This window comes from Emydura macquarii, unplaced genomic scaffold (genome assembly GCF_026122565.2).
Source record: "Emydura macquarii macquarii isolate MOO-44397 ecotype Brisbane River unplaced genomic scaffold, CSIRO-AGI_Emac_v2 contig_3506, whole genome shotgun sequence".
Taxonomy (NCBI): domain Eukaryota; kingdom Metazoa; phylum Chordata; order Testudines; family Chelidae; genus Emydura; species Emydura macquarii.
In genome coordinates, this window is record NW_027133643.1 from 3441637 (window position 1) to 3465385 (window position 23749).

Below are 23749 nucleotides of genomic sequence, written 5' to 3' on the forward strand. Positions count from 1 at the left end.
GTGGTGATAAACTTGTCCTGGTGCTTTCCTCCAATGAACAAGTTTGATAGTAACAGGGTAGGTATTATTGCTGTTTAACTTTCCAAAGAGAGAAGAGTATCTTAACATTTCTCCAACTTCTTTTTCCTCAGATGTGTGATCTGTATGATGGACTTTGTTTACGGAGACCCTATCCGATTTCTGCCATGCATGCACATTTACCACCTGGACTGTATAGATGACTGGTTGATGAGATCCTTTACATGCCCCTCCTGCATGGAGCCAGTTGATGCAGCACTGCTTTCATCATATGAAACTAACTGAGCCAGGGTTTTGCCTCTGACCCTTCAAGGAAACCATCCATTTTAATGGGTTTGATCCTTTGTCATTCAGCCCAAAGAGCCAGGGATTAGGAATTAAGATCATGCACAAAAAGTATATTTCCAAACAATTCCTGAATGGCTGCAGACGTTGGAAAAACACTCTATTTTAGGGAATATAGAAAAAGTAGGAAGTTATTTTATGTAAAGCCTTGACCCAATGCTTAAAAACATAGTTGTCCTTTAACGCCTGTTCTTACACACATACATAGGAATTGTATAAAGTGTTATCAAAATTGTAAATGTTCAAGTTGAGTGTATCAGATTTTCTTAGATGCAAGATAAGGGTATTTTTTCCTAAAATAAAATAACCATTTTTGTTCTGATTTCTTTCACAAGTTCCTGGCATGTGGGTCAAGGCTTTATTAAAAGCTACATTTTATAACACTGGCACAAAGAAATAGTTTTAAGCTTGTTTGCACAGTTTTCTTTTTTTTTCCATTGGAAATGGAATCCATTGCCTTAGGTCTTTTTAAATAGTGTATTGTTATCGTTGGGCTGGCTCTACGCTTGAAATCCAGTTTATTTATAACCTGTTAAAAGTGCTATATTTTGTTTGCAGTTAGGATTATGCAGAATTCAGAGTGATCTCCTAGCCTGTAAGCAAATGGAGGTGCACTGTCCCTTTTCTGTAAGTGACAATTCAATGCAAGAATGCTAAACAAATCCAACAGTTAAAATTTTGTTTTACCCTTTTCTGTTTTTCTCTTTCCTGTTTTTCCTTAATTTGCTTCAGTTTTGATCAGACAATGATGCTTAAATTTAAGTATCAATATTTTTTATTTATCATGTTAAAAGCAGATCACAGTGTTTCAGGACAAGATAAAAGTGGAGCCATGGTGATAAACTGTTCAGAACCATTTATTTCCCTTCTTACAAGATTATCAGTGTTGATTATTTTTCCTGCCATACCCCTCCCCCCAAATGTCTTAGACCATAACAAAAGGGTACTGCATCTCTACCTTCCTGTAGTTCTTCTTAGGTTATTGAAATTAAAAATAAACATACTGTATCTCAGTCTCTGTATGAAATGTGTTTGTTAAGTCCTGCTGATGGACATTTCAGTCTATCAAACAGATATGAAATCAGATAAGAAAATTGTATTTTATGTTTTGCACATCAATGTAAAATTCATATAAACACAATTTCACAGATCAAGGGGAAAAAATAGTACAGCTACATTTCTGAAGCAGAAAAGGTATGTGCTTGGTAGAGACAGTCTAGCAAAGATTGTAGCTGTCAGTCATTTATCCATTTAGCATGTTTCTTTTTTTCTTAAATGTACTACTGTGACTTTTATACACTCAGTGCAAAGCTGATACATTAAATGGGATGCAGTCACAACTGCAACGAATCAGGGAACATTATTGTTTTGCATATATAGTTTTAGTGCTTGATGTAACAATTTATGTTTAAACACACAAGTACTTTAAAAACTCTGTGTACATACAGTATAGAGCAATCATATGTCATTAATTTTAAAAGGTTGGTCAGTAGAATGCAGAATCAACATGTTGATTTATTTATTAGCCGTGCAGCTGAAAGCTACACAGTATATTGTAGAATAATTCCATAGGTATTCAAAAGTAGTTCAGAGCAATCTACAGTACCAGATTCATTGAAATGAAGCAAATCTGAGAGCAAAGACATGAAGTTGTGCAATATGGTAAATCACTGTTCCTTTTTTATCATTCCATTTGTGTGTAGTGGTAGTGGTGTTTTAACATCATAATGTCCATGTTAAGTATTCCAGTCAGATTTTTTTCCCCTTTTCCCTTGATTTTTAAAATTGGCAAATGAACAATTTTGTCACATCTTTTTCATGTTGGTATTAGTCTTTATGTATTAGAAGATTTGATTAGGAAAGATTTGGAAGTAGCATTGAAGTAACTGGTTATCAAGCTGAATGCTTTTCTAGGCACTTTGTATTGTTGAACTACTAACACTGATCTACAATGTTGATAGAAACAAACATATGCTTTTATTAAATTACTTGTTAAATAACATAATAACAAAAGATGTAAAGGGCTACAGTTAGAATTGATTACACAAGAACATTCCAAAAAACACAAGTTAGTTTAAAATGTGTAAATATAATGAATAAATTAATTGATTTTAAAGCACTAAGTGCAATGTTGTTGCATGATAGCTGTGCATTTCCATAACTAAAGATCCCAAATTCAAATTTTGGGGGCTTTTAATTCATAGAGCCAAAATGAATATAAGTAATTACTTAAGCCCAAGACCAAATGTTTCAAGAGAGCTGTGTAGTCTCCGATTGTAGATCATCACTTGGACTCTAGCCCCAGCTCAGAAACTAGTTCATTTGTGTCCAATTCCCCCATCTGTAAAATAAGGGTAATATTTGATTCTGTCTTTACAGGGGTGTTCTGAATCAATTATCGACACCTCATATGTTAGACAACTTGATTGCAACATCATTGATTGTAGTTTACTTACAGTTGCAGATAATCCATTTGCGGTGACGCATAGATCTTACCAGTGATCTGTTTTGTAACTCTGATCTGACCACCTGTTTTAACTTGGTTCCCTGTTGTGGTTCTATTTTTAGTGTAGACAGGCCCTTAGTATTTATTATACTGCTTTTCATCGTCAAAGCACTTTAAGTATACTTAATGTGTTTAAACATGATTTTAAAGTCCTTTAAAAATCCTTAGCTGAAAAACTGTACAAGTAAAATACTGAACTCAAAAAAAAAAAAAAAAAAAAAGACCACCACTAAAGGATCGTTGGATCAAAATAGTCTTTATTGTTTTAAAGCATCCCCTAGCAATTATACTATGTACTACGTGTGATTCAGTGTGATATCACAAATGCTTTACAAAACTTAATCCCACAAACATTTTATAATGTTTATAAAATATTGAATGTTCAATTCTATAGTTGCTATAGATAGTTAATAAACACACTATTAGAAATGTTGAGTGTTATTGGTAGTATTGTTTTAATCCTTACATCTGTAAAGCCAGCATCCCTTAGTACTATGAGCTCAGCTTTGTAGGCCTCTAAGGGAAGATAAATTAATTTTAAAAACTTGTTAGAATGACAATACTTTTCTATAAATAAAATCGTGATTTTAAAGGTATCAATGTCTTGCAACCTTTCTGGATTAGAAGAAACTGCCCCTTTGGAAAGATGACAATCCCCTCTTCTAGTGGTATAAAGCATATATTTCTAGCACAAGGGATCAGAATATATCAGATCTTAAACTTGTCAGTGATGTTTTTTTTCTTTCTTTTTTTAATGGCAGATGCTTGAAACGGCTGAGAGGCTTTGAATGTTACTTTAAATCCTGGTGAAGATGGAGTAGTGGACAGAGTGCAGGTTAGGTGATCAAAAGTGCATGTTAAATACAGCTTATCACATGACTATCAAAGTACGTGCATACACCTGTGTGTGCATTAGATTCGTTCCTTGAAGAGATTTCTCTTCAACAAGCAATTGAATTTCAGATAAAACTAACACGAGAATGTTTCTAATAAAAATCTATAACTGTTCAGATGTCCATAAAACAGACCCTGATTTAATATCCCGAATAAATATTTGTTTTAACTGATTAAATTCCTTTTACATAGAATTTTAGTTTTGGGGGAAATTGTGAACATGGTTATATGCTAATCATCCTTTACAGGCTGTCTGCTGTTAAATCCTATTCTAGAATGAGAATTTCTGCAGATGAAATACTTAGTTTATGCTTTTTGATTAAAGGAAAATGTTTACATTAATCCCTTTCAGGACACTTGTGGTTTATGTAGAAGAAATAGCTGTATTTGCACACTGCCAGCAAATTCCTCATGACTTCCACTTTGAATACAAGTTTAGAGCAGATAAGCATAAGCCATAGAGACCAACTGTTGACATTTAGAAAATACATTGCTTCATTACGTGCAACTATAGGAGACTGATCATAACTTTAAAGACAATTGTTACATCAGGTGATCCTGTTGTAGTGGCAGGGCGATTAACTAATTACTTTAAAATGTTTAATTATGATTTCTGGTTTAGAGGGAAGTCCAAAATTATAAATCATCAAGGCAGTGCAAGTTTAATAGATCCATGCTACCAAGGAGACGGGAGCCCCTTTGGGAAAAGAGACAGATGGCTCTAGCTTCCTGTGGACCCCAGCAGATCCACCAGATATGGGGACATGTCCTGTAGCCTTTAACTCTGAAAATCCCAACTGTGACCAGTCCGTGCCTAGGGTAGCCACCTGAAAATGCCATGGTCAGGGCAGGCTATAAAAGGAGAGCAGATTCTCCCAGCACTGGTGGGTGACATTGAAGTCAGACTTCCCAACCAGCCACAAACAGTGCTTCTGATTCTCCACACTGGTTATCAAGAAGCCAGACTAAAAATATACACAGCCCCCTTTACTGCATTTCAGTCTCTGGTTCCCAATCAGCCACTAGGTCCAGTAAAGAGACCAGTTGTTTAAAACTCTATGCTCTTTACCAAAAAGGTTTCTCCTGACCCCAAAGGGTCAGCCACAGTACCAGATCAATATAAGTTTGGATCTTACCCAAAATACCACGCTGCCAGCCAATCCTTTAGTAACTAAAACTAAAGGTTTATTGTAAACAGACAGAAATAAACTATAAGAGAAATGTTAAAGGATTAAAGCAATCAGACACATACAATTGATTTGAAAGTCCATATATATCAGGGTTCTAGTAGAATTGTGGAGTTTGCAGGCTTGTATAGTCCCTGTGGTATACATCCAGTACCTGAATGGGTCTCAGTCCTTTGTTTCACAGTTTCAGTTCAGTTGTAGATGAGTTGATCCAGATGTAGGTGAAGACTGAAGACAAAGACAGAAGACAAAATGGATGTCGTGCAGCTGCCTTTTATGTGCTTTGGCCTTTGCCATGCTGCTTGTGGAATTTTGCAGGAATAAGATGGAGTCCAGAGTCCCATGCGTGACTGGTGACTCATTAGGTATATCCCTGGCTTCTCCACCTGGCCCATTGTACCTGTGAGTTTCCTTGATGGGCCATTAAGCAGGTGCTTGTGCTGCAGCCATCCTGTCTGGGGTGTCGCACAATTTGAACTACAGATATTTCAAACATATCCATAACTTCCATTACACATATAACACAGGAACATAGACATTATCATCTTACTAGCACATTATAGCCTTCCTAACTGTACCTGACATGGCATATCTCATATGAATTATTATGATTCTGATGTATTGATGTTAAATAATATAATAAATGCTCCCCTCCCAATCCAGCCAGCATGACACCCCCCAATGCGAAATTGGTGTAGAAGGGGGTAATCAGAGCTCAAGGGCCCCCTAATCCAACCAGCATCACACCAACTACTTGTGGGAGGAACTCCACAAAGAGATCTTCCTGGATTTGTTCATCCAAAGACAGTTTGTGTGGGTTTTTCCAGTGGGAGGGGAGGATTTTGGCCACGTGCGGTTACTATGTTAAATGTATGGTTTCCTTTCTGAATTGTTCAACTTACAGCTTGGATGTTTGAGCTGAGAGTGGGGAGTCCTAAGTTCTTTTGTTTATCATTGGCTTGTTATGTGATCAAGAGGGAAAGTCCCTTAAACTTCTTGCATTTTCCTTTTTATCCAGTCCATGAAATGGTGTTGGCTTAGAAAAGCAAAATGTTTGGGCATATGTATTCACACGTATTCTTTTATAATACTAAACAATCTAGCCACCTGAGCACTTCAGGTTCGCTATGCAAGAGCAAACGTCCTCGCTCTACAAATAAGAAATGGTAGGAAGCTAAAACGTACAGGTCTATAGCTTCAACACCTTGTCTGTGCAGAAGTTGAATGGATATTTAGTCATCATTTTAGGCAGTAATATCTCAATCATCCACTGTGGTTTTTTTAAATAGAACTTTTACAATATTCTCAGCCATAGCTTCTCTACAGAAGGATGCTAGCAACATCCCTCAGGGTTTTTTCAGCATTTACATATCTACTAGTTTTATCATCTTTCTTCCAACCTCATGATCTCTGAAGTTGTGAAGTGAAAGATACAGTGTAACTGTGTTGTTGCTCAGTTACCCTGTAATAAAAAAGGAAGTCTTATGGAGTTGGAGGAAAATGTCAATTTTAAGGCATGACTCATTTTTTGGCATAATTATAATAACGTAAGGGGTAATTGTTAAATTTATTTTAATATAATTACATAGAACAATAGACATTCCAGAGTGTGGAAGTATGTCTTCCTGAAACTTGTGCTGTATTCCCCATAACTTTACTTTATAGTGGAAAAATAAACAGGGGAAGTCCATGGTTTTCGTCCAACTCTAGCCTAAACAAATAGAACAGCACTTTCCATTGTCAAAGCTACTAGTCTGGGCTAGAAGCCTCATGTACATGTGGGTGGTAATTATCAATTGCTTCACTAGTTCTCACTGTTTCAGATTCAGCCAATAAATATGCTTATCTAGGGGGCTAGACATACTGGCCATGTCATGAGACTGCAGTCATTTGAAAGAATATGTCAAAGGCATACCATTAGTTCAAAAAAAAAGCAGCTGCAAGTAGTGACAATACAAATAAGTCTCTACCCACCATGTTATTTTTAATCCAGAGAACAGACATTTGCTACTGTTAACTAATGGAAGGTTAATGGTTGTCAAAAGGAATTAACTAAGAAGTAGAATGCTTTTTGGCTTATCTTGGTCTATGCTTTTCCTCTAAAACAAGAGCCAGTAACTGTGAATGCAGTGAAATTTACCCAAATACATAGTTTTGAGTAATCATTTTGTCTTACAGTTCTAGATAGTAATATATGGAAGTAGGGCTTTGGAGAATCAAATATAATGGAATTATCCCAATCCTGAAGAATAGTGCTGATGGGAGAGGAAAATCCCTGAAGAAATTTACCAAAATGGATTGCAGATTTCTATTAGCTCTGTTTCTGTTGATAAATCTTAAAGTGACAGTGATTTACTGAACATGTATTTAAGCGGAGAGATTTGTGGGGTTTTTTTTTTTTCCCGTTTCTGCCTTTTTGTTTTAAAGCAATCCTAAAAGCACAATATTTCCAAAAATTAAAGATTTATTTAAAATGTATACCTTCAAAACATACATCACTCTTTCATTCATTCTTTAATAAAGGAGGTATTTCTATTAGCATGACTAGAAGAGAGCCAACTTCCTTTATATTAACATCTCTCCAAAGCATTAGGCAAGCTGATCCTGCATTGCAGAGATACTTCCCTCCCCATCCCTTGGACAATGTGAGAGAGAGCGAGAACAGGTGTTTTCCCATCACATCTTCCAAGTGATCCGCAGCTAAAACTTGCACCTTAAGTGGACTGCTGTAAGGAAGCAAAATATTAAGAAAATGTACAGCAAGAGCTGGGAGAGCTGAATTTTGCTGGACTCCAGAGGATTGTTCACTTTTCTGCAAAGCATAGGGATGATGTTGATTTTCATGGCATTTCTTGTTCAGCATATCCCTACACAAAGTATGAAGCAACTGGAAGTAGGAGAGCTGTATGTGTAGTAAAGCAGGACAAGCATCTTTTGATTGTATACAAAACCATGAATGTGCTGAGTCTGTGCTTTTCCATTGATAAATAATATATAGATAATATAGCTGCCCAGCATGTATTGTATATGTGAGTATGTGGAACCAGGAAAGCCCTTTCTATAGAAAAGACATTCCCACCCATGGTTTTAACTATAGAAGACTTTTGCAAAGGAGGTCTCCGTATTTGTTTTTAAGAGTACGAGTTAAATATTCTTTAACCAATCACAGTTGTGGAAAAGGGTGTGCCCCAACCTATTAATTTGCACTGGGAAACAATTTCCCTTCTCTCGAGGAAGAAAAGGCAAACTATAAACTGCCAGATTTCCCTTCTCCTGCAGGAGGGAGCCAGAGAGGTGGGACCATTCCTCTTTGAGGTTCATTTGTATGGAGCTTCCAGCAGAACAGCCTCTTAGGAAAAAGGAGCTGTGGAGTTTATTGGACCCTCCGTCACCATGGAGCCTGACATGTATGGGGAAGGGACTCCCTCAAAACAGAAGCAAGAGCCTGCTTGCAAAAATGATTCTTCTCACCTCCCCACAGCTCCACACCCCCTCTACTGAGAGCACAGTAGGGGCCTAGAGGGCAGTAAAAAATACCATTGAAGGCTGCATTAACTCCAGACGGGACTTCTGTGCAGAAATCTAGCCATTGGCACTCTCAAATCTCCATAGAGCACCTTCCTCCCAGATTCCCTGCAGAGTGGCATCTATGGCAAGTAAAGGGAGAGAGGGGAAAATGAGACTGTAGACTTATTGCTCCCTTTTGTGGCAAGAGGGAGTTCTGCACACAGAGGAGTTGCTCCAGCCTAAACATCTTACCCCGGAAAAGGTTTCCAAAGTATCTTTTTAAACATGGAAATGGCAGCTACATAAGCCATGAGTTCCAGGAAAAGTGTACTATCAAATTAATTTTGTACTGCTGAATGAATTGTAGAATAATAGTGCATTTCTTAAATGGCCTTCAAGGACATCTGCTTTACATACAATATAAACTTCAAGTCACGTTTGTTCTGGTAAAGGTGATGGTTTGGTTGCCAATGCCCTTGGATCATTTTTAATGTAGCCTAAGGAAGATAAATGACCCACTCTTCCACTGTATTCTTCATTTGCTTTTTTCTAAAATCCTTGCTATACTGTAAATTATCCAGCCTCCAAAAATGATAGGACACAGATTGAAATTTAAAAAACAATTCAAAGACATCTGCATAATCCAGAGAAACTTCTTAACGTCTTTACTGGTGAGTTTGTTTCAGCAGCTAGAACATTAATGAACAGAAAAGCTCTTTGTATGAGTAAACTGGAATTGCCTGAGACTCAAAAGTTTCTCAGTCTGAAAAACTGGATTTTCTGTCACCGCAACTAAACAGGTAAACAACTCAGGGATTGGAAATAGTGTTTCTTTTTCACAATTTAAATTTACATTTATAACCAAGTCAAATCGAACCCAATAAACCTTTTTGTTTAGTTGTCCTATTTCATATTCTAGCAAATTTAGCAAATATGTAAACTTAAAAAATACATACAAATGAAAAATTAACAAAGACATATTATAAGCCACATGGGGGGGGGGAAGGAGGGAATCTTTTGTAATGGGGGAATTTTGTTTTTTGCCAGACTGTCACAGCAGATTCAAAATCTTTTAGATATCACATCTAACATTTTACATGCTCTGGTCTCCCCAACTGATTCAAGAGAGAAGGGCAATAATGTTTTTTCAAGTTTGCATACAAACAAGACATCAGAAAAAGTTATGACTCTGCTGAAGGTCCCGAATGGACTCCATTTTCTGAGACAGATCTGGCTTGGTGCAAGGCAGCTTGGATTCTGAAATGTGTTCTTGTTTCCATGGAGTAATTCTTGTAATTTTGTCTAAAACAAAAACAGATCCATGCTGAGTAGCACATTAGCTTGAAACATTTTCTAGTTATTTTTTTATATCATACTACTAAACAAAACAATTGCAGACAGCAAAAAGCCTTTCTTCACAATCTCCTTTGTTGCCATCTCTAAAATACAAGGCCACGTGTGCTTGGCAGAACAATGCAGCTTTTTATTCTTTTATTTGTAGTTCATGCGTTTGGCAATTACCAGGGAAAATATAGCTTAAAAAGTTGAATCTGTTCCACTCATTCAAAATGCTGAGTCCATATTAAACATCCATAATTTCATTTATTCCCAGAAATTAGATTTAAATTTTTGTATCTATTGGACTGAATTTTACTGTGAATACAATCGTCTTCATGGGATCCCCCCCCCCATTTTAATAATTGTTAGCGTGGGGTGAGGACAGGTATTTAAACATTTTGTTGCAGCCACACAAATCCAGGAACAGCAGCATGTGGACAAGACTGTGAAATTGAGTGCACTGTTCACAGGTAAGTGATAAAGGGTGAAAATTTTATTAAAAATTCCTTTAGTTTTAAAAATGTACTGTAATGCAGAGAATGGACCTTGTTTTTAATTGCCTACATTTTGACATAAGTTATGGGAGGAGCGGCGAGTGTGTTCTTGTTTTCTATGCTACAGTTTCTTCCAGATGCTGCAAATTCTTGTCTCCAATTTATTCACTGAATTTACAAAATAAGAATTTAGTAAACAAACAAAAGGCTGCACCAGCGAGAGCTGAAACATGGAGAAGAAACAAACTGATGCCAGAGATCTCTCTGCATGGAAGCTACTCAGAGTACAAACAAAGAGTCATTCTCTGACGCTAAACCGCATGAGCAAATCAAACCATTGTACAACTGAAGTGCTACAAAGGTACATGGCCAAAGCTGAAGCACAGAAGGAAGAAAGTTGAAGACCAGTCAAGCAGTGTATAATTACTTAACCCCTTCATGCCATTTTAAAAAAACTTCCTGCAAACATGCCCTAGAAAAGATGAAGATGAGGCTACGGTTGAACAGAAATGTTTTACAACTCACAAATAGGATACAGACCATATAAAGGGAGAAAATCCAGCCCCCTGTCCTGAGACAGGATGTTGGCAGCATCCTCACTGCATTGCATACAGTGAACAGGGTGAGGCGCAGGCCAGCTGATCAGGGGCTCTGGGAAGAGTGTGTTTTGAATGGGTGGAAGAGGGAGTTGGGGTGGGATAGCCTTCATGAAGCAGCTCCACAGCATACGGTGAGAGAAGAAAGGATTCTATCCCCATCCATGTGTCCACTGCTGACCTGAGGATTTGCCCCCTACAGCATAATATTATGTTCTAAACAGCCAGGGCAACCTGCGTTGAGGTTTTTCCATTTCCCGTCAGTTAAAGCCCAAAGATGCTGCCCAGGGCAGTATAAAGAGCACAGATCCTCTTTTCTAAGTATTAATGTTTCTACTGTTACAGGAGAAACAAAGAGCTTAAATCCTGGCAGGTGTTAGACCATTTTAAGTTATTCTTTAAAAGAGTTGTCATTTTTATGCTACAGATGCATGTGAATTATTTAAAGTCTTAGGTTTGGTGTTCAGAGCTTTCTCATAGAAACTGCCACATTTCTAGGTCTCATATTCCCAAGTGTGATATGAATGAACTGAACTGACATGCTTGAAAAAATGAACTCTCACTCCTCTTCTTAGCTTAGCAAGGCAACAACTGACACGTAGGGGCCACACGAGGCTAACTGAAGGAGGCCAATGGAGGGTAGCTTGTGACCATTTATGTTCCCACTCTGACTTTGCTGATCTCAAGCTCCTGGTTGTTTTTACATTATCCAGATGTTCTCATACCTACCAAATCTCATGTGTTCCTCAGTGGATTAAAAATATTGCTTCTAGCATATGCCAGCAGAAATGCAAGTACTTCTGTTTACACCCAAATCAAAGCTGTTTATCATTTCACCCCATTTGCTCTCCTACTGCCCAGAAGTATTATGTGGATTTAGATCACACAGAAGTAAGCACCATGTACCAGGTAGTATATGCTTGTCTTCACCCTTGTGATTTGCAGACATGAGTCTGCATATCAGGAATTGGCTTTACACAACCAGTTCTCCCCCTAGTGGTTAAGGAAAAGTTTGCACTTCTAAACTGGGTGTTCAGAAAACCCATGGATCTTCAGTGGTTAAACTGGGGTGACCGGAGAGCAAATGTGAAAAATCGGGACACTTTTTTTCCTTGGGGGTGGGGGGAGGAGCAGTATAGTTGTGTATATAAGACAAAGCCCCTAATATAGCACGTCTGCTCTCCCTAGGTTAAACATTTACAGTGAATTGATTTTACCAAGATACTGACTCTCATTCCAGAGGTACAGTGTGTAGTGAATTGATAAACAAAAGGGTTTTTTTACATGTAAGTACTGTAGGTGAGACAGTGAGTTATTTTAGAAATCTTTCCATAAAAGGAGTTATTTTAGATTGCAGGTGATCAGCAGCTGAGGGGTTTACTCAGGTATTATGGAGCAGCAATATCTGATTCAAAATGAAGGTAGAAGCAAGCTTCCCATTCTAAGTGCTCATGTCTGGGCAAAGCAGCATGGAAACCAGGCATCCTGCAGGAATATGCCGCTCACCAAAGAGTCTAAGTTAAAAACTGTTTATTTCTGACTGCTGGCTGCAGTAAGCCATCTTTGCTTATTGCTTTTCTGTTTGACCAAAGAAAGCCCCAGTACTAACTCTTCATACATGAGGCTGGAGCAGAATAATGCTCTGTGCTTAAAAAGTGGGCAGGATGCAGTATTTCTCTCTACACTTGTTCTCCCCTTTGCCTACACAAAGAACAATGTCTTAAATAATTTGTAAACATTTCTAAATATAAACTAACCTGCCGGCTGACTCAAGCCTAGAGGTGTGTGAGGGGGCATGGAGCCAGAAGTGGCAGAGCACTGCAGTAAGCAAGGAAGCATTAGGCAGAGCAAGGAACTGGCTGGATTCCTTAACTCTTCATTCCCAGACTATTTTTAAGTGCACACTTTTTCAAACAGAGTGTGGAGAGGTCTTTTCGGAAGGTGCTAAGTGAACACCATCAAAACCCTTTCAACTAACTGTGTGTGGAATGAAGTTTTTGTTATTCTAAATGGGTTATTTGAGAGTCTGTAGTCGGGGGTCATAGGCACTGGGGAGTGGGGGGAGGAGAAGGGGGAAGTCAGGATCTCCTGCATTTTAATCCTGACTCTGTATAACCTTGGCAGGCTACTTCACCACTTGTCCTCATCTGTAAAGTGGGATAACACCTACCTAACTCTCAACAGTATCTAGTGAATTACTTAGTATTGTACACTATAGACCATGTTGTGTAAACATTTCCTATTTTTTTTCAGGAAGAAATTTTTTCCTAATATAAACCTGAGAATGGTGAGAGATAGAATAGTGAGTCAACTATGAGGCAAGTACACCATCAAGCTCAGATGTTCTTGCTAAATTTAACTGACAGAAAACTAGTAATGTACAAATAATAGTTTGGGAAAGTGAAATAGTCCTGCTATTTTTCAGATATGTTTAAATAATGCAGATTAAGAAACTCAATGCAACCTGAAAATCATTTTTACTACATTCACTTAGAAGAAGAAGAAGAAGAAGAAGAAGAAAACTGCTGGCCAGCAGTTGCATTTCTGACATACCACAGATTCTTGACTTCACCTAATTTATCCTCCATGAAAAGCTAAATAGCCTGAAGAGGCAGTTACTCTGTTATTCAGGAGTGCTTTCTAGTGGGAAACTGGTAGTTAGATTAAAATCTTTAAACTGATTTTATTCAGTACTTAAAGCATTTTCCTGAAAGTAAAATACGTGGTTGGTGCATTGAGTAGCAGCATGGTCCAGTGAATAATATATTGGATTGGGATTTGGGAGTTCAGGGTTTTATTCCCAGCTCCATCACCGACCTGCTGTGTAACCTTTGGGAAGTGACTTCACCTCTCTGTGCCTCAGTTGTCCCCTCCCAGCCTTTTTTTAAACTAAACTCTTTCAGGTAGGGAAAGTCTTACCGTGTTTGGACAATGCGTACCACAACAGGGCCCTGGTCTTGGTTGGTTCTAGTATAACACTAACAATCAAAAAAGTATCCACTATATTAGTCAATGGTCTCTGCCCCACCCCCTACCTTTTAGTAAAATGCCTTAATCAAATTGGCTACTTAGAGACCCATGCAGACATTTGATAGTCTTACTTTGCTCTTTCCAGTAACTTTACTCCTTCTTGTCTTCTACCGTGGTCCATGTACAGTACAGCTAGTTCAAGCAGGGCGTTTGGAATTAAATAATGGTCATACTTTATCTTCCTCTCACTGCAAGAGAAGGAGAAAAATTGTTACAAGGTTTTCATGCTGCGATTTTCTCTCATTCTAGCTACAAATAGGAATTGAAGTTAGGAGGGAATAGTCCATTTCTTCAATGATGCTTACTCTTCAGGTATTCTATCCTAGACTACCTCTTCAGTAATTGCTGTATACATTTGTATGGCAAAATGAGATCCCATTCACTGTGCCGTTGTTTCAAATAGAATTGTGCTGCCAACTGATTCTTTGAGTTGGCTCCCACTTCATTGGCCTTCATTGTACACACAGGCTCTGATAGGCTCCTTGGGTGTGGCTTCTTTATGAGTGGGCGGGGAAAAAATAAGTGACGGTCTCTCCCAAATGTCTCCTACTTGTGGCACCAAAATGAGAAGTTACTCAGAGTAAATCGTGCATGAGGAATGAAATAGTTAACAATGTTGGTATTTAAAAATCATCATCACTGGGCATCTGAGTTAATAAAATGAATGGGGCAGTTCACACCTCTCCAAGCCATTGTTCCAGGCTCTCTGCAGATTCCCTTTAAATTTGTCTTTACTGAGAAGAAAAGATGGGGGTACTAAATTCAAGTTAGCTAACTCAAAGTAAAATCCTAGTGAAGACAAGCCAGTTTGTATGTTTTCACATGGAGTCAGCAAGTTGCATTAAACCTTACCAGAAAGCCTAACCTTTAACTCAACCAGCTAACATGTGAAAACTAAACCTACCTTGTCTTCACTAAGGTTTTATCACGTGTTATCTATGACACAGTAGATCACACTTTCTCCCCCCCTTGAGAAGACAAAGCGTTAGGCACTTTCAAACTCAGGTTTAGCATTTAATTATTTTTGTAAAGGCAAAGGGGGTGGCTTTGTTTTCTTCGGAAGGTATACAATGGGTCAGAGCCCTATGAAAACAAAAACAAAACTTGCTTCCACTGCATATGTAGAATCAAATTATTAGGCCCTGTCTACATTAAGAAAATGTGCACCATTGTAGTTACATCGACATCATAAAACCAGCTCAACGAGCGGCAGTAGTTATGTCAGCAGGACAGCATCTCCTGCAGACATACTGCTGTGCACATGAGTGCTTGTGCCGGCAAAACTTATGTTGCTCAGGGGGGTGTTTTTTTCAGAGCCCGGGGCAATAAAAGTTTTTCCGACATAAATGCTAGCGCAGACATGGGCTTAGTTGTGTTGACTGCAGGGCTAGCAGAAATAGAGAGCTGTATAAAAACACTTTGGTCCCTAAAGTCAGCAGATATAACTGTGTATACACATGGACTGTAGATTTGCGGAGTAAAAGAGTGCTATGGTTACACAGCCATTTTAGAGAGGAGCCCTACTTAAAAGCCTTGAGAGTGCTACTTACACTCAGGATTTCTGAGAGTTCTCCTTGTGTTAAATATGGAAACTTACTTTAAATGGATGTAAGTGAAATGATCTTCTGCCTCAGAAATCTTGCCCAAGTGCTTGAGACATAAACCCTTTAACAGCTTTACCAAACATTGGTCATCTGCGAGTAATTCTGTAGCAGCAAGATAAAGTAACAGTGTTGTCATTTTTGCATTTTGAAATAACTTTGTCCCTTAAAAAAAATTAAACATAGCTGTTCCAAAAATATTTAGCAGGCACATTAAAAAAATCTCTTTGCAACAGTTGAGATTTTTATAGCATTATTTTTTTTAATTTGTATTGCACTAGTGCCCCATTCAGACTGGCTGGATTCCGTACACACACAGTATGAGATAGCTGCTGCCCTTTGGAGTTTACAGTCTACGGCCCTGATCTGTAATCGGAGATGCATTAGAACCCTTGCACCTTCATGGACACTCATGGAGTGTACACTATTAGTTCAATGCAGGCACTAGGATCTGCATACGTGATCTGATGGGGCCTTGCTTAAGAGAAGATGCACAAGTCGCTGTTTAAAAAGCAATGTCGAAGGTCAAAGCAAGGGGATTGTGGGTTTTTTTTCTTCTTTCAATAAGATAAATCAAATGTATATCAGCTATCCCTACCAGCCATCTATTCTGTGAACACATTTACATGTATGCACTTTTAAAAAAACTTGTAATATATACTGCCACTGATATGCATGTTGTATAAACTAGTCATTTCAATCCTGGAAATACTTGTGCAGGTAAGAGAATTTTATTCAAATGAATACTTCCATTAACATTAATGGACTTCTTTCAGCATATAACATCAGTCACTAACATGTTTGCAGGATCAGGCCTTTACAGTGTTAAGATCCTTGTCCCAAAGATTTCAGTCTAAAACTTGGTCTCCTTCTGTATATTGCTATTTAAATGGACATTGTCAATTTGAAAAAAATGTGTAAAACAGATTACTACTAATTGTAACACCTAAAGGAATTAGAGAAAAAAAATCTGCTTTTAGTATATACTTTTGTGCATTTGACAGTGCTTTCTATATAGTCAGGCCCTGGTTCCCTGCTGATTGTGTGGGTTTTCCAAACAGCAACAAGAGAGAGAAAATATTTTAAAAGATAGGTCCTCCTGTCACATTTTCCTCAACCATTGGCAGGAGGAATGGGGACCAGTGTAGTACCTAAAACTACCTAAAGCTATCTCATGAAGAGACAAAGTGAGAAATGCCAAAAGCCAAGTAGAGTTGGACCTTGCAAAGGGAATTAAAACCAGTAGTAAAAGGTTCTGTAGCCATATAAAGAGGAAGAAAACAAAGAAAGAAGAAGTGGGACCACTAAACACTGAGGTTGGGGTGGAGGTTAAGGATAATCTAGGCATGGCCCAATATCTAAACAAATACTTTGCCTCAGTTTTTAATGAGGTTAATGAAGAGCTTAGAGATAGTGGCGGGGGGCTAATGGGATTGATGATATGGAGGTAGAAATTACCACATCCAAGATAGAAGGCAAACTCAAACTGCTTAATAGAACTAAATCGGGGGTCCCGGATAATCTCCATCTAAGGGTATTAAAGGAACCAGCATGTGAAATTGCAAGCCCATTAGCAAGGATTTTTAAAGAATCTGTAAACTCATGTTGTACCTTATGACTGGAGAATTCCTAACAGTTCCTATTTTTAAGAAAGGGAAAATAAAGTGATCTGGGTAATTACAGGCCTGTAACTTTGACCTCTGCAGTATGCAAGGTGCTGGAAAAAAATCTGAAAAAGGAAGTAGTTAAGGACATTGTGATTAATGGTAATTAGGACAAAATACAACATGGCTTTACAAATGGTTGATCGTACCAGACCAACCTGGTCTCCTTTTTTGAGAAGATAACAGATCTTTTAGACAAAGGGAATGCAGTGGATCTAATTTACCTAGATTTCAGAAAGGCATTTGATATAGTTCCACATGGGGAATTATTAGTTAAATTGGAAAAGAGGGGATTAATATGAAAGTTAGAAGATGGATAAGGAACTGGTTAAAGAGGAGACTGCAACGGGTCATGCTGAAAGGTGAACTGTCAGGCTGGAGGGAGGTTACTAGTGGAGTTTCTCAAGGATCGGTTTTGGGACCAATCTTATTTAACCTTTTTATTACTGACTTTGGCAGTAATAAGTATGTAAAAAGAGGGACTATGTTAATAAAGTTTGCGGATGACACGAAGTTGGGAGGTATTATTAATACAAAGAAAGACTGGGATATCATACAACAATATCTGGATGACCTTGTAAACTGGAGTAATAGAAATAGGATGAAATTTAATAGTTGAAAATGCAAGGTCAGGCATTTACAGATTTATAACAAGAACTTTTGCTATAAGCTGGGGATGCATCAGTTGGAAGTGACAGAGGAAGAGAAGGACCTGCGTGTATAGGTTGATCACCAGATGACTATGAGCCGCCAAAGTGATGTGGCCATGAAAAAACGTTAATGCATCAGGCAAGGTATTTCCAGTAGAAATAGGAAGTTGTTAGTACTGTTATACAAGGCGTTGGTCAGACCTCATCTGGAATAGTGTGTAGTTCTACTCTTCCATGTTTAAGAAAGATGAATTCAAACTGGTACAGGTGCAGAGAAGGGCTACGAGGATGATCTGAGGAATGGAAAACATGCCTTATGGGAGGAAACTCAAAGAGCTTGACTTGTTTAGCCTAACCAAAAGAAGGCTGAGGAGAGATACGATTGCTCTCTATAAATACATTAGAGGGATAAATACCAGGGAGGGAGAGGAGTTATTTAAGTTCAGCACCAATAACAATGGCTATAACGAGAACAAATGGATATAAATTCGCCATCAGGAAGTTTAGACTTAAAATTAGACGAAGATTTCTAACCCTCAGGGGAGTGAAGTTCTGGAATAACCTTCCAAGGGGAGCAGAGGAGGCAAGAAACCTAGCTGGCTTCAAGACTGAACATGATAAGTTTATGGAGGGGATGGTATGATGGGATAGCATAATTTGGCAATTGACTGATCTTATATTGCTAGCGGTAAATATGCCCAATGGCCTGTGATGGAATGTTAAATCGGTTGGGTTCTGAGATACTAAAGAAAATTCTTTCCGGGTGTCTGTCTGGTGAGTTTTGCCCACATGCTCAGGATTTAACTGATCACCATATATGGGGGCGGGAAGGAATTTCCCCCCAAGGCAGATTGGCAGAGGCCCTGGGGGGTTTTTGCCTTTCTCTGTAGCATGGGCATGGGTCACTTGCTGGTGGATTCTCTGTACCTTGAAGTCTTTAAACCATGATTTGAGGACTTCAATAACTCAGTCTTAGGTTAGAAGTCTATTATAGGAGTGGGTGAGAAAAGTTCTGTGGCCTGCGTTGTGCAGGAGGGTCAGACTAGATGATCATAATGGTCCCTTCTGACCTTATAGTCTATGAGTCTATGAGACTCCTTTGCCTTCAACAAAAAGGTTTCCCCCCTTCCTTTTTCAGAGTTAAAAAGGGGACAAACTTGCCTTATACTTCAAGCAACTCAGATTGATTTAAAAGTTCAGTTTTCAATGTTTCAGGCTGAATTATAAGCTTTGATAGATGTTCACTGAAGGACAAGAAACCGTCAGCTGGTGACAACATCATTCCTTAACCAAATGAACTGGGAAGATAGCAGGAATGGGGCCTCCTAGGTCTCTGGGCCTAGGCTGAGACTGATGATGAGCTTTACCAAGTAGCTGACTGACACCTGCTGGACAAGCAAGAACAACATTAGCAGTGTTCTTCAGAGAATTTAACTTGCCTGCTGGTCAGAGAATAGTTGTTGTAACATGCAGTATTTATGCAGGGAACACTACGGTTCTAGAAAGGATTCCAGGGTGTTGGTTTGATCCAGATTCCCCTATCATGATAAGGTCAGAACCTTTCAGAGAAAGGTGGGGAGTGTAGATGAGAATGAAAGGTTTGCAGAATAGGGGAAATTGCAGGAGGGCAGCGGTGCGGGACCAGGGAGATCAAAAATAAAGGATGGAAAGAAAAAAACAGCAATTTGACTCTGCCATGCTTCTCTAATTAACACATTGAAATATGGTATGGTGTAAGAGTCTGACCTAATTTTGCACCATCCCCTCCTTATGCGCCATAAGAAGCATTTCTGCATAGTTCATTTAAGTTCAAGTGTTTTATAGCAAATAGTTTACACACAGATATCAGCCAACATTACAGCTTGACTAGTTATGTGATGGTGCTTTCTATCAATCTGATTGATGCTTGCCTCCTCCATTATGTTCTTTAGAACTGAAATAATACAGTACCTGCATACTGTGAAGCATGTGCAGTTCGTGGCTAGTCACCTGTGGTGTAACTGAAGTCAATGCAAGTGATAAATTTGACCCTTTAGATTTAAATATATATTTTGTAAAATAAATGGTCTTCCAATGCATATTTTGGACAGTTCCTAAGACACATCCTGTAAGTGTCATGTCTCTTATGCCATATTGCAAGTTAATGCATTAGTAGACAAATGTTGTTATCTGTATTAACAACTCATGGTGATATAATCCATCTCACTCTTGTTACTGTGTTAATTTGCTTTACTATCTGGAAATTGTCTTTATTCATAGATGACCAGAATATCTTCAGGTACATATACCACTGTAAAGCACCTGCTTAAATCAAATCAGTGCTTACTTGGGCTTCTTTCCAATGCTGCTTCTGCCTCAGTTAAAGTCTCCAACATGCCTTCTGTTAAATCAGGACATTTTCCAATCACAGCATAGCCATTCCAGATATACATCATTTCCTAGGGGTGGCCAAAGAACACATTTGATTAATGTGGCAATGGAGAGATCTAGGTAGCAAATTATTTAGATCTTTTCAGCAAAGGGCAGAAGTTATGAATTCCTTACTAGGAGTGGATACTGCTGCTATGTCCTCAATGTAACTTATTGCTAAAAGCAAATAGTGCTGGAAGTCTAAGACCTATTAAGTCATCTAGTTCACTTCTTTTTGCCAATACAGATCACTTGAGTAGAACACCAACCCTATCTCTGTAATATAGAGGCAGTTGTGAAGCTGAGACACAAACTGGAGGACTGGATGGCTCAGTATCCTCACTGTCTACTAAATTATATAGCGTTTTTAGAATACATTCTATAGAGCCAACCCTACTGGTTTCATCCCTGTTCAATCTTTGGGGCTTTTATCAGCAGCAGTTCACTGGGCTATAGGAAATGAGCCTCTGGCTCTATTCTAAATGCTAACAATACCTCAATATCACTACAATCACCATCACAAATGGGACTTTGAGAAGAAAAGTTAAAGACAGAATTACTATGGAGACTCATTACAACCTTTCATTACCTATTCCTAAAAGGGCTATTTTGTAACTTAAGTGTTTCTTATTACTCAATTCCTATTCACACTAATTTTATTCTAGAGCTGATAAATTGTGCCTCATCCAAAGGGATTATTGCTATGCTGGGCTATCCTTTAATGTTTGATGAGACTGTGCTGTGCTTATTTGTCTCTATGAAGATTCAGTTACTTGGGTGGTTATAAAAATTCCCCAAACTGCATTTTTCTACAGTTTAAATAAAAACTTTCTGGACTAAATCTATGAGTTAGGACCTTATTCTAATAAGCAAGTTCCTTCCCACCCAAATGAAAAGTCCTAGAGAGTATAGCAGTTCAGTTAAGATTCTGTTATAGATTGCTTGTTACCTGAACCCCAACTCCATGAATCCCCTAGTCTTTAACTATTAGAGAGTGACACCTGGTGCCTGGACAGTGCAATTGCAGCACATGGAAACCAGATACTTAGCAAGAAGGCTTGTTAGAGGAACCTGTTCCACCAACAATCTTGTAAGACCAGTCCCAGAGAAACTCAAGTGTGGGTGTTTCTCACTTCCAAAGGCTTCTTAAAACCTATTGGGTGTGAACGCAAAGTAATTTTCATCAGAGGTGACCTCATTATTGGCTTCCACGTGAATCTTTGGATCTTGTGCCAACTGGCCCTTAAGGGATTATGCATGCTCAGTTGACGTATAGTTGCAACAGAGACTGAATTTTGAAACAACAACTGTATTGCACTTTACTGCCAGTGGACCGAGACGAGTACTAGCTATGACTGTACACTCTCTCAGGTCAGGCACTTCCTTTAAGAGTCTTGGCTAGTATCTATCTCAAAGACAACTCAAAGAACCATTCTGCTCTTTTTGGGAGGGTCAGAACATCTTCTCTTGTAGTTTATTCCATCACTCATGAGTGTAGATTGAGGGGTCCTGTTTCTCATTTCTGATGCTAATTAGACAGCATACAACTAGACAAAACAACTGAATTGGTTAGAAAATGTTCCAGCTGTTGTGAACAATGGTGACACCCCCCAAAAGGTGATGAACCCAGAGTTCAGGCTCTGATGTGAACCACACTTAGCAAACCTGCAAAACCCAAACCCTCTCCTATTCTCTCACCATTCTCCAGGGATGGGCTTTCATGAGTGCAAAGGTGGCCCTCACCCTCCTCCTAATCCCCCACCATTGGGACTTCAGAGCAGTTATTCTTATTTGGTCCTGGGGAATTAACCAATACTTTAGGGATTGATGTCCGGCACACACAGCAGTTTTTTCTGGTTTGGCTCCAAAGAAATGGCTAAATTGTATCCTGCTGGCCATTACATACCCTAGAGCCCTGGTTCTCAACCAGGGGAATACATAACCCCGGGGATACACAGAGGTTTCCCAGAGGGTACATCAACGCATCTAGATATTTGCCTAATTTTCCAACAGACTACATAAAAAGCACTAGCGAAGTCAAACTAAAATTTCATACAGACAATGACTTGTTTATACTTCTCTGAACACTATACACTGAAATGTAAGTATAATATTTATATTCCAATTGATTTATTTTATAATTATATGGTAAACATGAAAAAGTAAGCTATTTTTCAGTAACAGTGTGCTATAACACTTCTGTATTTTTATATGTGATTTTGTAAGCTAGTAGTTTTTAAATGGAGGTGAAACCTGGGGTACGCAAGACAAATCAGACTCCTGACAGGGTACAGTAGTCTGAAAAGGTTGAAAGCCACTGTAGTAGAGCACAGTTGCTAATCTTTCAAACTGAGCTTCTAAAAGTCACATTGAGCTAGGTTAGACTCAAAATTATCTAGTTTCACTTGTTTTTGCAGGTTTCCTGCCTATTGTTCTCCCCAGCTGTACCTGGAATGCTTCCTTCTGCTGTCCCACTGGATAGGACTTGAAACATGGGCACCAAAAGCAAAGTCTACAGGAGTGAAAAGCTGTGGAAGGTGCTTTAGTCTTAAACGTGAAATAGCAAGTTGCACATGCAGCATATTCATGTATGACACATCTGGCTTCATTTTCCAGAGTCCAGCACATGACCCAGTTTTACAACATTCCTTGCATTTGCAAGGTTGAGTCCTGGGAATATTTCAGGCTCTTGGAGGAAGTTCAACATATATCATTCTAAGTATCTAATTTTTCTACATATTGTGAATTACAGAAAAACATAGAGGAGAACAGGGGGAAGAAACATCTTTTCAGCCTACCAAAGCAGGCACCGGCAAAGGAACAGGGTTTGAGGAAAGGTATCGCCGAGATTTCCGAATGGCAAATTTCTCTGTCGGCAGAGACTTTCCTGCAATTTTAAGTTTCATACTGGGCACAGTCCTGGAAGATTAGAAAGGTTAAAATCATTTTTGCCCCTCTGAATAGCTGGGAAAACCCACTCAAACCAAACTATGAAAATAAAACAGGAAATACATTTCAAAGTGATTCATTGAGAGGTGTCGACATTTAAAGACCAAAGTCATCTCCTGAGGAATACCAAATCCAGTGAAAACTTTCTTGTAATATGGATGCCTTGAGTAGTTTCAGTGTGCAATCTGGGTAAGAGAAAATCTACAGTAACTAATTTATGTTTTCATGGACCTTTGATGGGGTTTCCACCCCACGCAAGGCCTGAAGGGGTTAAGGTGACTAGGTGGGCCAATTAACTGCCCAGGCTGCACCTGCAGAACCACCTGGGGAAAAGAGATTAATTAGACCATGTTCAGATGGACAGGTACAGGAGTGGCCTGTATAAAGCCCAAGAGCTGAGAGAAGAAATGGGCTGCAAGGAAGTAGTCTGCAGTCATTTCCTGGGCGAAGAGAGGCATGTTGGGACTATGGCATGTAGTATAGTTACTCCCTGGGAGGAGGGAGTTTGGGCTGGCAAACCTGATGGGGGAGCCAGAAAGGTAGGAAAAGCTCACAGGAAAA

At 38.8% G+C, this 23749-nt stretch overlaps 2 protein-coding genes across 2 annotated transcripts in view; one reads left to right on the forward strand and one right to left on the reverse strand.

The window, feature by feature from the left end:
- The window catches only part of RNF11 (ring finger protein 11), a 42872-nt gene extending 39905 nt beyond the window's left edge, over positions 1 to 2967 (forward strand). Inside the window, exon 3 of the mRNA XM_067535604.1 lies at positions 132 to 2967. Within this exon, the coding sequence (XP_067391705.1) occupies positions 132 to 303 (172 nt within the window). The 3' untranslated portion in view covers positions 304 to 2967. The remainder of the gene's footprint in view (positions 1 to 131) is intronic.
- Positions 2968 to 7396: 4429 nt separating this feature from the next.
- Positions 7397 to 23749, reverse strand: part of TTC39A (tetratricopeptide repeat domain 39A) — a 78289-nt gene continuing 61936 nt past the window's right edge. The window contains exons 14-18 of the mRNA XM_067535602.1: positions 23038 to 23158; positions 20157 to 20268; positions 15513 to 15621; positions 13987 to 14103; positions 7397 to 9759 (exon numbers count right to left, since the gene is read on the reverse strand). Of these exons, the coding sequence (XP_067391703.1) occupies positions 9639 to 9759; positions 13987 to 14103; positions 15513 to 15621; positions 20157 to 20268; positions 23038 to 23158 (580 nt within the window). The 3' untranslated portion in view covers positions 7397 to 9638. The remainder of the gene's footprint in view (positions 9760 to 13986; positions 14104 to 15512; positions 15622 to 20156; positions 20269 to 23037; positions 23159 to 23749) is intronic.